The sequence below is a fragment of the Saccopteryx leptura genome, chromosome 1 (assembly GCF_036850995.1).
Source record: "Saccopteryx leptura isolate mSacLep1 chromosome 1, mSacLep1_pri_phased_curated, whole genome shotgun sequence".
Taxonomy (NCBI): Eukaryota; Metazoa; Chordata; class Mammalia; order Chiroptera; family Emballonuridae; genus Saccopteryx; species Saccopteryx leptura.
In genome coordinates this window covers 6,681,005-6,696,038 of record NC_089503.1, presented here as the reverse complement: position 1 = coordinate 6,696,038, position 15,034 = coordinate 6,681,005, and the positions used below count along the sequence as shown (strand labels likewise).

Genomic DNA, 15,034 nt, shown 5'->3' with positions numbered 1-15,034 from the left:
TCTCAAATCAGTGGAAATTAAAAAAATTTTTTTTGCTTCCTTCTGGTCACACAGCTAGTTATCAGCAAAGCTAGGATTAGATCAGTGATTCCTAATTCCTTGTTGAAGAATATTCTGTTACCTCATGGTGACAGAGTGCACTGGAGATAACTGAGCAGCTGTAAGTATTACATGGATTTGGCAGTATGGAATGTTATATTAGGGAATCAGAGGCCTAAGTTCAAATCTCAGCTTGTTTACTTACTAGCTTTGTGGGTCTCGGCTTGTATATAACTTCCCTGAGCTTCCTCTATAAATTGGAACAAGTAATAGGACCTCAGAGAGTTATTGTGAGAGTGAGGGCTAAATGTGAGAGTGCATATCACCTGGTAGTTCTCAATAAGTGTTAGTTTCTTTCCTTCCTTTTAGGAATATGTGCTGACCATTTAGTATCATCAGTGGGTAATACATTAATTCCATGTCATGGCTTCATTTAAAAAAAATTTTTTTTTAGAGAAAGAGACAGGAAGGGAGAGAGTAAGGAAGGAGAGAGATGAGAAGCATCAACTTGTATTTGCTTTTACTTTAGTTGTTCATTTATTGCTTCTCATGCGTGCCTTTACCAGGGGGCTCAAGCCAGTGACACTGGGCATCAAGCCAGCAACACTTGGGCTCAAGCCAGTGACCTTGGGATCATGTTGATAATCCTGTACTCAAGCCAGCAACCCTGCACTCAAGCTGACGAGCCCACGCTCAAGCTGGTGACATGGGGTTTCAAACTAGGGACGTCTACTGTGCTACCACCGGTCAGGCTAAATTTCTTTTCTTGAAAAGATAGTGTACACATAAAATTTTAAATAATAACTTATAAACTTTATTACTCTAAATTTTTTGCATATTATCTTTTTTTTTTTTTTTTTTTTTTTTATGGAGACGCAGAGAGTCAGAGAGAAGGATAGACAGGCAGGAACGGAGAGAGATGAGAAGCATCAATCATCAGTTTTTCGTTGTGACACCTTAGTTGTTCATTGATTGGTTTCTCATGTGTCTTGACTGCGGGCCTTCAGCAGACCGAGTAACCCCTTGCTCAAGCCAGCGACCTTGTGTCCAAGCTGGTGAGCTTTGCTCAAACCAGATGAGCCCGTGCTCAAGCTGGCAACCTTGGGGTCTCGAACCTTGGTCCTCCATGTCCCAGTCTGATGCTCTATCCACTGCGCCACTGCCTGGTCAGGCGCATATTATCTTTTTTTTTCTTTTTTGTATTTTTCTGAAGCTGGAAACGGGGAGAGACAGTCAGACAGACTCCCGCATGCGCCCGACCGGGATCCACCCGGCACACCCACCAGGGGCAATGCTCTGCCCACCAGGGGGCGATGCTCTGCCCCTCCGGGGCGTCGCTCTGCCGCGACCAGAGCCACTCTAGCGCCTGGGGTAGAGGCCAAGGAGCCATCCCCAGTGCCCGGGCCATCTTTGCTCCAATGGAGCCTTGGCTACAGGAGGGGAAGAGAGAGACAGAGAGGAAGGAGGGGGGGTGGAGAAGCAAATGGGCGCTTCTCCTATGTGCCCTGGCCGGGAATCGAACCCGGGTCCCCCACACGCCAGGCCGACGCTCTACCGCTGAGCCAACCGGCCAGGGCCGCATATTATCTTATATATTATATAGTTGTAACAAATTCCATATTCATTTATAATTTGCCATTTCCCTATTTCAGCAGTTTAGAATTTGTATTGGTTATCTGATATTCTACTGTGTCAGTTTAATCTAATAAAACATTCCCCCTAATGATAGACATTTAAGTTATTTACATTCTTTGTGCCAATATAAATAAATAGTGCTTCAGTTAATACCTTTTACTTTCTGAATTCTTTCATCCTGTGTACTTTTGGTAACACATTCATATGGCCACCTTTTCAAAGAAAAAACCACATTGAGAGACCAAAGTTTAAAGCTTTTTGTTTTTAAACAGTGTCTTATTGCTTATAACTTCAGATGTCTTTCTTCTTTTGACTTATTTCCTAGAATAAATTTCTGTAAGTGGAGCTGCTGGGTCAGAGGATAACACCATTATAATCCAGTGCATTTTATTATAGCTTCACCTTTCTGGGTTATGTGGATTGTACAGGGTAGTGAGAAGAACACCATATTGGCAGTACTAGAGTCATTCCTAACTTTAGTACTAACTAGCTGTGAGATCTTGGGTTGGTTACTTATTTTTTAATTTCTATGTTCTCATCTGTAAAACTAGCATGTTGTGTTAGGTGATTATTCTGGTTCCCTTTAACTTTAATATCCATAGTTTTATACTAAAAAGTAAGGGCTGTTACCTATACCTTAGGTTTGCAAATTATATTATTTTGTTCCTTTCCTCCCTAAAAGATTTACCTGAGGAAAAGTTCTTGTATCAACTTTAGTTGTTCAGTGGAACTTCTGCTCTCTTGGAAGCTGTTTACATGAGGAGTTTACATACCCCTTCACTAACAGATGGATCTCTGGGGTACTTACCTCCTATAGAGGCAGGAGAACAAAGACCTTGTTTAAAAGATCTTGCTTAGGTAACAGAAATTGGAAGAAATGTAGGAGCCACTACTACCTGTTTAATGCCAAGTGTCTCAGGCCTTCTTTCTACAAAACTCCTGACATGACATGGATAGTGTCTCTGGTTTGCCTTCTATTTGACTCGTCCCCTTCCCATATAAACTTCCTGTGGGTTCTTCTCCTTTGGTTGCTAGTGCTGGACCTCAGCACATTCTATCTCTGACCCATTTTAGGCAGCTGACACACAAGAGTTTGGGACCAAACTGCACAAATCATTTCATGAGATCACCCAGCACCGAATTCTTCACCACTGCTCATTTGAGGTGAAGCAGGTAATTGTCAAGTAATAATCAGTACTTTGGTGGGAATGTTCCATACTGATGTATGGGAACCCTGAATACAGGGTAAGTAGGTGCAGGTGCTTTAGATTACACAATCTGAGGCTAGCTTTTCAGCAAAAACCAAAACGAAATGTTAGAAAATTTTTATAGAATGTAGTATTACATAGAGGTTAAGAGCATGGTTAGCTCTTGCTTGATTTCTATTTTTGCAAGTAACAAGTTGCATGGTATTATTATGGAAGCCGTTCAACCTTTCTAAGCATTAGTTTATTTATCAGTATTCTGATGCATACCTAAACTGATTGTTGTAAGATGTGAATAAAATAATGTACTGGTATGTATATAGACTGCTATGCACATAGCTACTCTTATAATGGTGATGATATGATAGACTTTTTATGTTTAGTTTTGCCTAATCAAACATATACTTTTATCTATTCACCTTTTTGAATGCTGGAGATACAGAGTTGTATTAGGGTCTCTACCCTTAAGAAGATCTAGTAGCTTCAACTGGTTTTGTGACAGGCTTCTCTAGTGAGTAAAGAAAAATTATAGCTGGGAAATTCTGCATCTCAATTCCAGGTGTGGTTGGTAGTAGTGTTCCAACTGAAGTCCATGGCTCCAATAAGTAGGAATGACTTTCCTGAAACTAAAGTATAAGTTGAGTAAATAAAAAAGATTAAGGGGTGAAATTATTATACAGTGGCTTCTGGCCAAGATGGAGTAACAGAGACCAGATTTACCCTCTTGCCTGAAATGACAAAATATCTGGACACAAATATCTGAAACAATGGTTCTCAGGATATTGAGTATCAGACAATGAGTGAGCTAGTCATTCCTGAGAAATGGAAAACTAATGAAGTGAGCTCTATGGTTGCCCTAGCATACTGCCTAGAGAAAGTATGGAGGCCATGGAACAGAGAGAGGGAATCCATGCAGAGCCTAGTGTTCTCCCTGAGTAAATGAAGCTGGGAATCCAAGAATGCCAAGGCAGCTGGAGTTTCCAGGTCAGAGTACAGAGAAGAGAGCTGCACAGAGAGAGAATTCTGGAGATATGCAGAGGTTCCACTCGCTAGTATTCAGTTGAGTACTGATCAGCTCATTCATGTGAAGAAACTATCCAAGTAAAGAACCATCCAGAAGGATTAGAGGGAACAATATGAAAAGCTTACACAGGGCTGTGAATAGTTACTAATGCCATCAACCAGAGGAAAGCCTTATAATTTACAAAGCCTCAGGTAGAATACTAAGAAGTATCTTGTCTCATGAGTAGAGAAAAATTAAACTACAATAAACACTCATAGCCCTGGCCAGTTGGCTCAGTGGTAGAGCGTCAGCCTGGCGTGCAGGAGTCCCCGGGTTTGATTCCCGGCAAGGGCACACAGGAGAAGCACCCATCTGCTTCTCTACCCCTCCCCCTCTCCTTTCTCTCTGTCTCTCTCTTCCCCTCCCGCAGCCGAGGCTCCATTGGAGCAAAGATGGCCCAGGCGCTGAGGATGGCTCTGTGGCCTCTGCCTCAGGCGCTAGGATGGCTCTGGTTGCGACAGAGCGACGCTCCGGATGGGGAGAGCATTGCTCCCTGGTGGGCGTGCCGGGTGGATCCCGGTCGGGCGCATGCGGGAGTGTGTCTGACTGCCTCCCCGTTTCCAGCTTCAGAAAAAAAAAATACAAAAAAACAAACAAAACAAAAAAAACACACTCAGATGGTCCTGCTTAACAAAGCTTAAAAGCAGAAGCAAGACCTAAAAGGATCAAGTACTTCCAAGTAATTCAATGGCACCAGAGAACAAAGTTCAAAAATATTTTGGGGGAGCCTGACCAATAGTGGCATAGAGGATACAGCATCGATGTGGAACGCTGAAGTCATTGGTTTGTAACCCGAGGTTGTTGGCTTGAGCCTGGGGTCTCTGGCTTGAGCCCAAGGTTGCAGTTTGATCCCTGGTCAAGGTACATATGAGAAACAATCAGTGCACAACTAAGTAGAGCAATGATTTGATGTTTCTCTCCCTTTCTTCCTCTCTCAAAAAATTATTTTCTTCTTTTCCAAATGAGAGGAGGGGAGATAGACAGATTCTTGCATGTGCCCAGCTCAGTACGCACCCAGCAACCCATGTCTGGGGCCAATGCTCTGCCCATCTTGGGCCATGCTTGCAACTGAGTTATTTTTAGTGCCTGAGGCTGAGGCTCCACGGAGCCATCCTCAGCACCCAGGGCCAATGCGCTTGAACCAATCAAGCCATGGCTGCAGGAGGAGAAGAGAGAGAGGGGGGAGGTGAAGCAGATGTTCGCTTCTCTTGTGTGCCCTGGCTGGGAATCGAACCTGGGACATCCACAAACCAGGCCAATGCTCTACCACTGAGCCAGATGACCAGGGCAATCAAGATGATGTATTTAAACTCAGCTGTATCAGTTATATTAAATATAAATGGTCTAAACAAGCCAATTAAGAGGCAGAGATTCTTGGATTGAATAAAAAAGCAAAAGCCAGCCCTGGCCAGTTCTTCTGCTCTTCCTCTGCTACTTCTGTTTGCCTGATTGGATGGGGAAGTTGAGGTGCCCGGGCACCCAAGGGTCATAGCATCACGTTTTCCTCTCCTTCTCTGCTTTGTAGCTAGAAAGGCAGAGGAGAGCAGTAAAACCCCTGTAAATGCTCCTTCACACCTTTTCCATGGCTATGTGTACCTTCGAGGAAGTACCTTCCTAGGTATGCATCAGCTGTTCTGCTCAGTTGGTTCACTGCAAACACTCTTGCTGGTTTCCCTCCGACTTGGAAAGCTGCTTCTCACAACTTGAGCAAATAAAAGCGAATGCCCAAGGTATTAGTTTCCTGTGGAAGCTTTAACAAACTACTGTAAACTTTATGGCTTAAAAAAAGAAAAAATTTTTATTTGTTGATTAAAAAAATTGGGGGGGGGATTTTACCTATTGATTTGAGAGGAGGGAGAAAGAGAAAGGGGGGAATAGCAGGAAGCATCAACTTGTAGTTGCTTCTCATGTACCTTGAACAGGCAAGCCCAGGATTTTGAACCCATGACCTCAGTGTTCCAGGTTGACGCTTTATCCACTGCGCCACCATGGGGTCAGGTCTATTTATTGATTTTAGAGAGAGGAAGTAGGGGAGAGAGACAGGAACATCGATCTGTTCCTGTATGTGCCCTGACTGGGGATCAAACCAACCTTTGTGCATCCAGACAAAGCTCTAACCAACCGAGCTATCCTGCCAGGACTATACAAAACAACAAACCCCAGAAATGTATTACCTCAGTTTGGAGTCCAGAAATTTGAAATCAACGTGTTAGTAGGGCCGTGCTCCTTCCAAAGGCTCTAGTGGAGAATCCTTCTTTCCTTCTAGTTTTTGTTGGTTCCAGGTATTCCTTGGTTCATCACTCCAGTTAGTTCCACCTGCCTCCATCTTCACATGCCTTTCCCCTTTTTCTCTCAAATATCCCTCTGCCTTTCTCTTAAATAAGGACACCGGTTGCCTGACCAGGCGGTGGCGCAGTGGATAGAGCATCGGACTGGGACACGGAGGACCCAGGTTCAAGACCCCGAGGTCGCCAGCTGAGCGTGAGCTCATCTGGTTTGAGCAAAGCTCACCAGCTTGGACCCAAGGTCGCTGGCTCGAGCAAGGGGTTACTTGGTCTGCTGAAGGCCCGCAGTCAAGGCACATATGAGAAAGCAATCAGTGAACAACTAAGGTGTCGCAGCGCGCGACGAAAAACTAATGATTGATGCTTCTCATCTCTCCATTCTGTCTGTCTTTCCCTGTCTATCCCTCTCTGACTCTAAAAAACAAACAAAAAAAACCCTGTTATTGGATTTAGAGCCCACTCTGAATCCACAGTGGTCTTAAGGTCTTAATTACATCTGTGAAGACCCCTTTTCCAAATAGAGTGATATTCACAGGTTTTGGGGGTTGAGTTAGAGATATCTTTTGGTGGACTGCTATTCAACTCACTGTAGCTGTCTAGCGATTGTTCAGGCTAAAGCGTTTTCTATGGGACCTGGGATATATGGGCAGGATCTACAAGTATTTCAGCCTGTGATAACCTTTTTCATGAGCCGGATATACTAGTGAGATCTCAGAATGAAATGATCTAACCTCTTGCCCCATTCTATTGCTATATTGATTACTCATAGCCTCAGAGCCATTCATAGCCCAATTAATTTGGCAGATGGCTAGTGAACATAAAGTTCACTCATCTATGCCAGGATTTCCACAAAGATCGTGTAAGGTGGGTTGTAGTTTTTGAGAACTTGTCTAATTTGCCCAGTCATAGTCATTAAATGGCAAGGCTGGGATTTGTTCTGAGTTCTCCTGGCTCTGAAGCCTAGTAGCATTGTTACCATGTAGGGCTGGATCACAAGCCCAGGGAAGATGAGTAATCAGAAGCATTGAGCAGAACCCATGTTTCTCCACTCAGGATCATTACCATTTCCCTCTGATAATTACTAACAGTAACTTATAGTGGCACCCAGTGGCTTCAGCTAAAAACTACAAGTAAAATAGCTGACCTTGAGTAATACAGAATACCACCATCTAAGGCTATTATTATATATTCAAATCCCTTGAAAGGTAAGGTTTATCATGCCTGCATCTTTACAAGAAATTTATGATAGAGAAAGATGGGCATCCACACATAAAATGACGAACAGGGGCATGCTTCCGAGCCCATGAAGTGGGGCAGACAGTGGGTGAGTGACGAGTTCTAAGCAAGAAGAAATGCTGGGGTAAGCTGCAAAGGATCTAGCAGAAGGAAGACATGAAGGTTGGGGGCTGGGTAGAAGGGTTCACACGAACCAGGGAGAATAAAGAGGGAGGGTGTGGCAGGTGAGGGTGGACAGCCCTGTGAGGTGAACAAAAGCTACCAGGCACATTCATTTCACTGGGGCTCCTTCATGCTTCTGCAGAACTAACTTAAGTCTCCTAATTTTTTAAGCAACTGCTCCCAGAGAAACATGATGCAGAGGATGCACGTGAGAATAGCAGCCTGGAGCTCCTTGCAGGTAAGGTTTCAGCTTTTCAGGTGAGCCCTGAATCAAAGCAGGGAAGTAAAATATGGCTTCGAGTGAGACTGCACCTTTCACCATAGCAGTGTTCTGGAATCTGGTTGGCTCTCACTGTCACTGTGGGTGTTCTGGGGCAGTAGGAGGCCTTCCATCTCAAAGCTGGTAAGGTTTGAGAAGTGTCTTACTTTTCGCAGTTACAAAGAGGTATGTGTGATGGGGTGGAGCCCTAAATCCGGTTTGTTCCTTCATGTCTTTTACCGATTATTAGTGTCAATACTACAGCTGTCCCTAGTTTTGATTACTGATCTGTTTGGGCTCTTCTGGAGGCTGTTCCTGGGTGCAGATGCCACCTTAACTTTGATGTGTTATGGGGACGTGTCGGTGTGTGTGCTGTGATGGTCATTATCCTGAAGTCTTTTCTTCCCCCATCTTAACAGCGTTGGAGGCCAGCAGTGGTGGGTAAATGACTAGAAATAACTATAGCAACTGGTGCCTGAACCTATGTGGTACAGGTGCCAGGCACTACTCTGAACTTTTAAAAGTATTAATGCTCTTAATTCTCAAAATAATCCTATGAGGTACAGGTACTATTATTTTCTCATTTTACATATGAGGAAATGAGGCAGAGATGTCAATAAACTTACCCGAGGTCACACAACTAGTAAACGGCAGAGCCAGAAATCAACCACACCCCCCCCACCCCCCCCCACCCCCCCCACCCCGGGCAGCCCGGCTCCAGTATGTCTCTAAAAAGGGCCAGACTAGCGGGGATGCACTGTTGGACAAAATAGTGCTTTAGGCCCTGGCCCCGGTTGGCTCAGTGGTGGAGCGTCGGCCTGGCGTGTGGAAGTCCCGGGTTCGATTCCTGGCCAGGGCACACAGGAGAGGCGCCCATCTGCTTCTCCACCCCTCCCCCCTCCTTCCTCTCTGTCTCTCTCTTCCCCTCCCGCAGCCGGGGCTCCATTGGAGCAAAAGATGGCCCAGGCGCTGGGGATGGCTCCTTGGCCTCTGCCCCAGGCGCTAGAGTGGCTCTGGTCGTGACAAAGCGACGCCCCCTAGTGGGCGTGCCGGGTGGATCCTGGTCGGGCGCATGCGGGAGTCTGTCGGACTGCCTCCCCGTTTCCAGCTTCAAAAAAATAAATAAATAAATAAAATTTAAAAAAAAAATAGTGCTTTAAATTTGCACAAGTGAATCAGTTAACAGGCTGCCTATAGGCACTGCCCAGTGCAGCGTGAGCCACAGTGAGAGGGGACGCCAGTTTCCCGGCGGGGGGATCAGGGGGATCAGCGCTTGGCAGGGAGGGAAGAGCTGGATAGTGCAAACTCCACGAAGAATCCGTAAAGCTAGTGACGAAGTGGGCGCGAGCCCCAAGCGAGGGCTTGGTACAACCACAAATGCCCATTCCCAGGCTTAGCTGGGGCGGGATAGAGACCCTGAAAGCACTCCGCAGCCTCAGCCTGAACCTGAACGGCCGGAGCTGCCGGGGTTTCGGGGTTTGATCCGGACCCAGTGAAAGTGTTTTCAGGCTGGAGAGCAGGGAGAGCCGGGCCCCAGCTTCTCCCTTTCCCAGGTTTCGCCCACGGGTCTTTTCCAGACTTGGGCCATGGGATGAGCGTGCTCGTTTTCTCCTAGGGATCAGCGGGCAGGTAGAAAACAAGAGGCTCAAGAAAGGCAGCTCCCGCCAGGTCGTGGAGGGAATGCGGGCTCTCCACTCGGACAGGGCCCCGAGTCCGTCAGAGGCTGCCCTGCGCCGTGGGGAGCCGCTCGCGGCCTTCCCGGCCCCTAGCGGAAGCCGGGCCAACTCCAGCAGCGGCCAGGAGGTAACCGAGGACTGCGCAGGGAAGGGCAGGGACCCGGCCGCTGCCGAGGCGTCCTCACCCCGGCCCCCGTTTCCTTCCGTAGGAGGCGCTGTGGCTGCAGGAGGTCTCCAATCTGTCCGAGTGGCTGAGCCCCGGCCCCTGAGCCAAACTCTCCGCGCGTCCGCGCCAATCTGGCGGATACCAAGGCCACGTGTAGTCTGTTGTTCAATAAATTTACAGCCTGCGCGTCGGGTCCTTTTCAGTATTGTGGGAGGGGCCGGGCCCGCGCCGCTAAATGACGTCACCAAAGCTTCCCGCAGGCGCGGGCCAAGGCAATGGGCTTGCGTCACTGGTGCGCGCCGCGGGTGCGGGCGCGATGGCGGCGCTGGGCGGGGATGGGTTGCGTTTGCTGTCGGTGTCGCGACCGGAGCGACAGCCCGAGTCGGCGGTTCTGGGAGGTCCGGGCCCCGGCTTGTGCTGCTGGGTGTCGGTGTTTTCCTGTCTCAGCCTCGCCTGCTCCTACGTGGGCAGCCTCTATGTCTGGAAGAGCGAGCTGCCCAGGTGCGGGGGCTGCGCGCGCGCCTTGAACTCGCGCCTCCACGAGGCGGGGCTGCAGGCGGAGCTTGGGCGAACCGAGGGCGGGGCGGGGCTGTGCTGTCTGGAGGCAGCCGTGGGCCTCCTGAACTTAATGCCCCATCCGTAGGGACCACCCTGCCGTCATCAAGCGGCGCTTCACCAGTGTCCTGGTGGTGTCCAGTCTCTCGCCCCTCTGCGTGCTACTCTGGAGGGAACTCACAGGCATCCAGGTGCAAAGGAGGCGGGGCAGAGGGCAACAGGGGAGAGATCTGAGGGGTTATTGAGGGAGGGAGCCAGACTGATGTCCCCTTTCCTGTGGCTCAGCCAGGCACACCCCTTCTCACCCTGATGGGCTTCAGGCTGGAGGGCATTTTCCCAGCAGCACTGCTGCCCCTGCTGCTGACCATGGTGAGTTCTTTCTTTTTCCTTCTCTGTTCTTTGGTATGAGCATAACGCTCCTTTATGTGACCTCCTTTTCTTATCCTGATTATATCCAGTTTTTGCTGATGGGAGACAGGAATTGTGAGGTGGTTCGATGCCCTCTGGTATGCAGGGGTGGGAAACCTCTGCTGAGAACAGGAAGCTTGAGGCCTCGTCTGGGTAAAGGCTGTGGATTATAGTTTAAGCCTTTCATTTGATTACTCCTGATTTTGTATCTCCAGATCCTTTTTCTGGGCCCACTGATGCAGCTCTCAATGGATTGCTCCTATGACCTGACAAATGGGTTGAAGGTGGTCTTAGGTGAGTCCTCTGTGCTGAGGGGAAAAGTAGCAGGTAGTCCAGGATAGGGAATCACAATGGGACCTGAACATGAGATGAGATGCTTTGTTTCCTCATCAGTAAAGTGGGAACATATAGCAGGTGTCCTCTGAGAGTTGGTTCCTCATGTTCTAGGAGCCCCCTAGGTACCACTAGAAGTGGACTTGGGTTAGAGAGCATTTCTCTTGCTTAAACCTTTGGCATCTCCAAGCCAGAGCTGGTCATGGGCAGGGTTTTTATGTTTTGTTTTGTTTTAGAGACAGAACGGGAGAGAGAAGCATCAACTTGTAGTTGTGTCTCTTTAGTTCATTGCACTTCATATGTGCCTTGATCCAAGGGCTCAAGCCGACAAGTGATCCACTGTTCAAGCCAGTGACCATGGGATCATTTCCATGATTCCATGCTCAAGCAGGCAACTCTGTGCTCAAGCCAGATGAGTTCATGCTCAAGCTGCCGGCCTCAGGGTTTCAAACCTGGGGCCTTGGCATCCCAGACCAGTGCTCTGTCTACTGCACCACCACTGGTCAGGCTATTTTGGGCAGATTTTGATGTTGCCAGATATCCTGTCTCAGCTGCTAATGCCTTTCCATTCAGTCTTCTTGAGACATTGTGTTATGCTGATAAACAAAGCTGGACCCTTACCTGTTCTGAGTATGAACGCCTAACCTAAGTTTGGCCAGGAAAAGATTGTTGGAGGACCTCTAGGGTCTCTGTTCAATAACTAGCCACCCATTGCCTGTCTTGACTCCCCTCTCCTAGCCCCTCGCTCTTGGGCCCGCTGTCTCACAGATATGCGTTGGCTTCGGAACCAAGTGATTGCACCTCTAACAGAGGAGCTGGTGTTCCGGGCCTGCATGCTTCCCATGTTAGCACCGTGTACAGGCCTGGGCCCTGCTGTGTTCACCTGTCCTCTCTTCTTTGGAGTTGGTGAGTCCAACCTGGTCCTGCTGAAATGATCCCAGCATGAAAGCTAAGAACTGGGCTTGGGGCAAGGATTGGGTCTATAGGGCAGGCTGGGAACAATGCCACATGGTTCTCACCTTCTTCCTAGCCCATTTTCACCACATTTTTGAGCAGCTTCGATTCAGCCAGAGCAGTGTGGGGAGCATCTTCTTGTCTGCAGGTGAGTCCTAGAGAGCATGCCTGGGGCAGTCTTGGGTTGGAGTTATGTCAGGGTGTCCTTAATTAGCCACTCTGGGGGAATTGGGAACAGAGGGCTATACTGTTGGAGGGGCTACTGATCATTGGGAGTTGGGGTGTCGAGGACAGTCATACATGCTGGGGCAGACAGTCACTGCCGCCAGAGGGGAGGGCGTTTGTCTGTGTGATGGGTGTACAGTGTTGGGACAGGAAGGGCATGCAGGTGTGCTCACTCACAGACTCCCCGTCTCCAGCGTTCCAGTTCTCCTACACAGCTGTCTTTGGTGCCTACACTGCTTTTCTCTTCATCCGCACAGGTTGGTCCTCAGTCTCTCATGGGTCCCCCGGGGCTCGGGCCCACGGGAGTGGGTGGGAGAATGGGAAGACTTTGTTCTAGGAGCAACAATTTTTGTTTTTAACCGCAGTCTTTGAGACAGGCTACGCCAGGGCCCTCAGCCCTGAGAGGCAGAAGGAAGCAGAGGCCATGGTGTGTGGATGCATGGGTGGACCATTGATCTGTCACAGGGGGTGAGGGTCCTGGGGCAGGAGGAGGCTGCTCCACGAACTGCTCTGTCTCCCCTCCCCAGGACACCTGATTGGGCCAGTGCTCTGCCACTCCTTCTGCAATTACATGGGCTTCCCTGCTGTGTGTGCAGCCCTGGAGCATCCACAGAGGCGGCCCCTGCTGGCAGGCTATGCCCTGGGCGTAGGACTCTTCCTGCTTTTGCTCCAGCCCCTCACGGACCCCAAGCTCTATGGCAGTCTTCCCCTTTGTGTGCTTTTGGAGCGGGCAGGGCACTCAGAGGCTCCCCTGTGCTCTTGACCCTTGCTCCTGCACACACTCCTATGAACTCACATGGGCTCCTCAGCCCTCCCCACCAATGGGTGCTTCAGGGGAGGAGCTGGCTGGGGTCTGGAGATCTCAGGAATTTTTGTAGGGGATTGAAGCCAGAGCTAGTTGAATCCCAGGGACCAAGAGAAAGGAGCAGATATCCAAAGGGTGCACCCCCCTCAAAAGGGGGGTGAGGAGCATTTCGGAGTGAGGGAACAAGGAGCAGGTCCCAGGAGCCGTGCACTTCCTTCCTCACTGGACTGCTGCTTCTCTGAGCTCCTCTGCCCCTGAAACGCTGCTGGGGGTCGAGTCTACAGAACTCCTCCCCCAACTTCCCAGGGTTTTCTCACTGTCTTTTTGCATCAGGACTTTGTATTGGGATATTAAAGAGATTTAACTTGGGTAACATGGCTTTGCACCTTTAGGAATGAGTGTATTTGGGGTCTTGGGAGTGTGCCTGGTGGGGACAGACGGGAGCCTCTGTCTGCGTTGGGTCATGTAGCTTCCTTCTTCCTGAGCCAGGCCCCTAGTCCTATCACAAGTGGACCTGGAATGCAGGTACCAGGTGTGGGCCCAGCTCATCCTGGTTCCTGTGACTTGGCTACCAGGGTCAGGACATGGGACCCAGGTCCCTGACCCCAGTGATGGAGCCTCTATCCTGTCGGAGAAGCTAGGGCCACTGTGGGGCTTCCACTGGGATCTCCCCAAAGTCTGCCAGCCTTCCATTTTGGAAATAGATCCAAAATGTTAGAGGAGCCAGTTTCAGTCACATGAGAGGCTTTTCTGGCCCTCTCCACCTCAAGGTCTGCCACCATGCTGCTTGTCTGGTCCCTGTTGGAGAACAGAGGCTGTAGCCCTCCAGCAGCAATCCTGCTAAGCAAGACTCTAACTCAGGATTCTGTCTTAGAGCCTGTGAATGTTCTCTGCTGAGTGTTTTTCAGGCCCCATTCCAGACTCTTAGGGTGTTCCGAGTCCCCTTCCCTGAGGCGGGTGGTTGAAGGAACGGAAACGCATGTGCAGTCATTGCCCACAGCGCCCCCAGATTGGCTGTGACTAAAGCACATTCACCTGGATCTAAAAGGGCATTATGAGAGTCACACACCCACCTTGCTGGAAAGTTCTGTGCAGCAGCTTTTGGAGAGGCAGAGGGAGTGAGCACAGGCCTATTCAGAAGGTACCTTTGGAATCTTGAGAGTCCAAAAAGGAGATGGCCCAGGCCCAACCAGAGACTGGGTTGTGGTTTCCTGAGAGGGCTGGAATGGTCCCCCGGGAGCTGGAGTATCCAGGCTTTGTCCCTCCTTTTCCTCATGCTCCTGCTTAGGAACAGCCCCCTGCTGTCTCATCCTCCCACTATCACCTCACTGTCCTCACTGCCCCTGTGCAATGAGCCACAATGTGGTGACGCAGGCAGGGTTGCTCATTCTGCAGTGGAGGGAACTGGCTGAGGACAGGTTTCTCCTGAGAGCTCATTCTGGCGTGTAGGCAGGGTTAGGTCCCGAGACTGCCCAGTGCTGCTAACTTCCCATCAAAGCCTCATACCTGGCCCTGGCTGGTTGGCTCAGTGGTAGAGCGTCGGCCTGGCATGCAGAAGCCCCGGGTTCAATTCCCGGCCAGGGCACACAGGAGAAATGCCCATCTGCTTCTCCACCCCTCCCCCTCTCCTTCCTCTCTGTCTCTCTCTTCCCCTCCTGCAGCCGAGGCTCCATTGGAGCAAAGATGGCCCAGGCACTGAGGATGGCTCTGTGGCCTCTGCCTCAGGCGCTAGAATGGCTCTGGATGTAACAGAGTGACGCCCCAGAGGGGCAGAGCATCGCCCCCTGGTGGGCATGCCGGGTGGATCCCAGTCGGGCGCATGCGGGAGTCTGTCTGACTGCCTCCCCGTTTCCAGCTTTGGAAAAATGCAAAAAAAAAAAAAAAAAAAAAAAAAAGCCTCATACCTGAAGGTTCCCACGGAGGGCTTTCCACACCTCCCAGAACTGGTGCCTGTCTGCTTTCAGTCCTGGGAGAAGGGCTGTGAAGCTGGACCAGGGTTTAGAAAGGAAAGCAGTGTGCATGGGAAGC

At 49.6% G+C, this 15,034-nt stretch overlaps 2 protein-coding genes across 3 annotated transcripts in view; both read left to right on the top strand.

The window, feature by feature from the left end:
* Positions 1–9,961, top strand: part of TOP6BL (TOP6B like initiator of meiotic double strand breaks) — a 69,210-nt gene extending 59,249 nt beyond the window's left edge. The window contains exons 13-16 of the mRNA XM_066360000.1: positions 2,749–2,847; positions 7,797–7,863; positions 9,500–9,790; positions 9,930–9,961. Coding sequence (XP_066216097.1) covers positions 2,749–2,847; positions 7,797–7,863; positions 9,500–9,790; positions 9,930–9,961 — 489 coding nt within the window. The remainder of the gene's footprint in view (positions 1–2,748; positions 2,848–7,796; positions 7,864–9,499; positions 9,791–9,929) is intronic.
* On the top strand, positions 9,918–13,379 carry RCE1 (Ras converting CAAX endopeptidase 1). Of its 2 annotated transcripts, none has more exons than XM_066345947.1 (8): positions 9,918–10,227; positions 10,370–10,472; positions 10,567–10,650; positions 10,905–10,983; positions 11,761–11,928; positions 12,053–12,124; positions 12,381–12,458; positions 12,729–13,379. In XM_066345947.1, the coding sequence occupies exons 1-8, from the start codon at positions 9,962–9,964 to the stop codon at positions 12,962–12,964; spliced, it is 1,086 nt and encodes a 361-aa protein (XP_066202044.1). In that variant the 5' UTR covers positions 9,918–9,961; the 3' UTR covers positions 12,965–13,379. The 2 variants fall into 2 exon arrangements, with proteins under 2 accessions (XP_066202044.1, XP_066202129.1); XM_066346032.1 differs by having other exon boundaries at positions 9,972–10,227; positions 12,396–12,458.
* Positions 13,380–15,034: the final 1,655 nt, after the last annotated feature.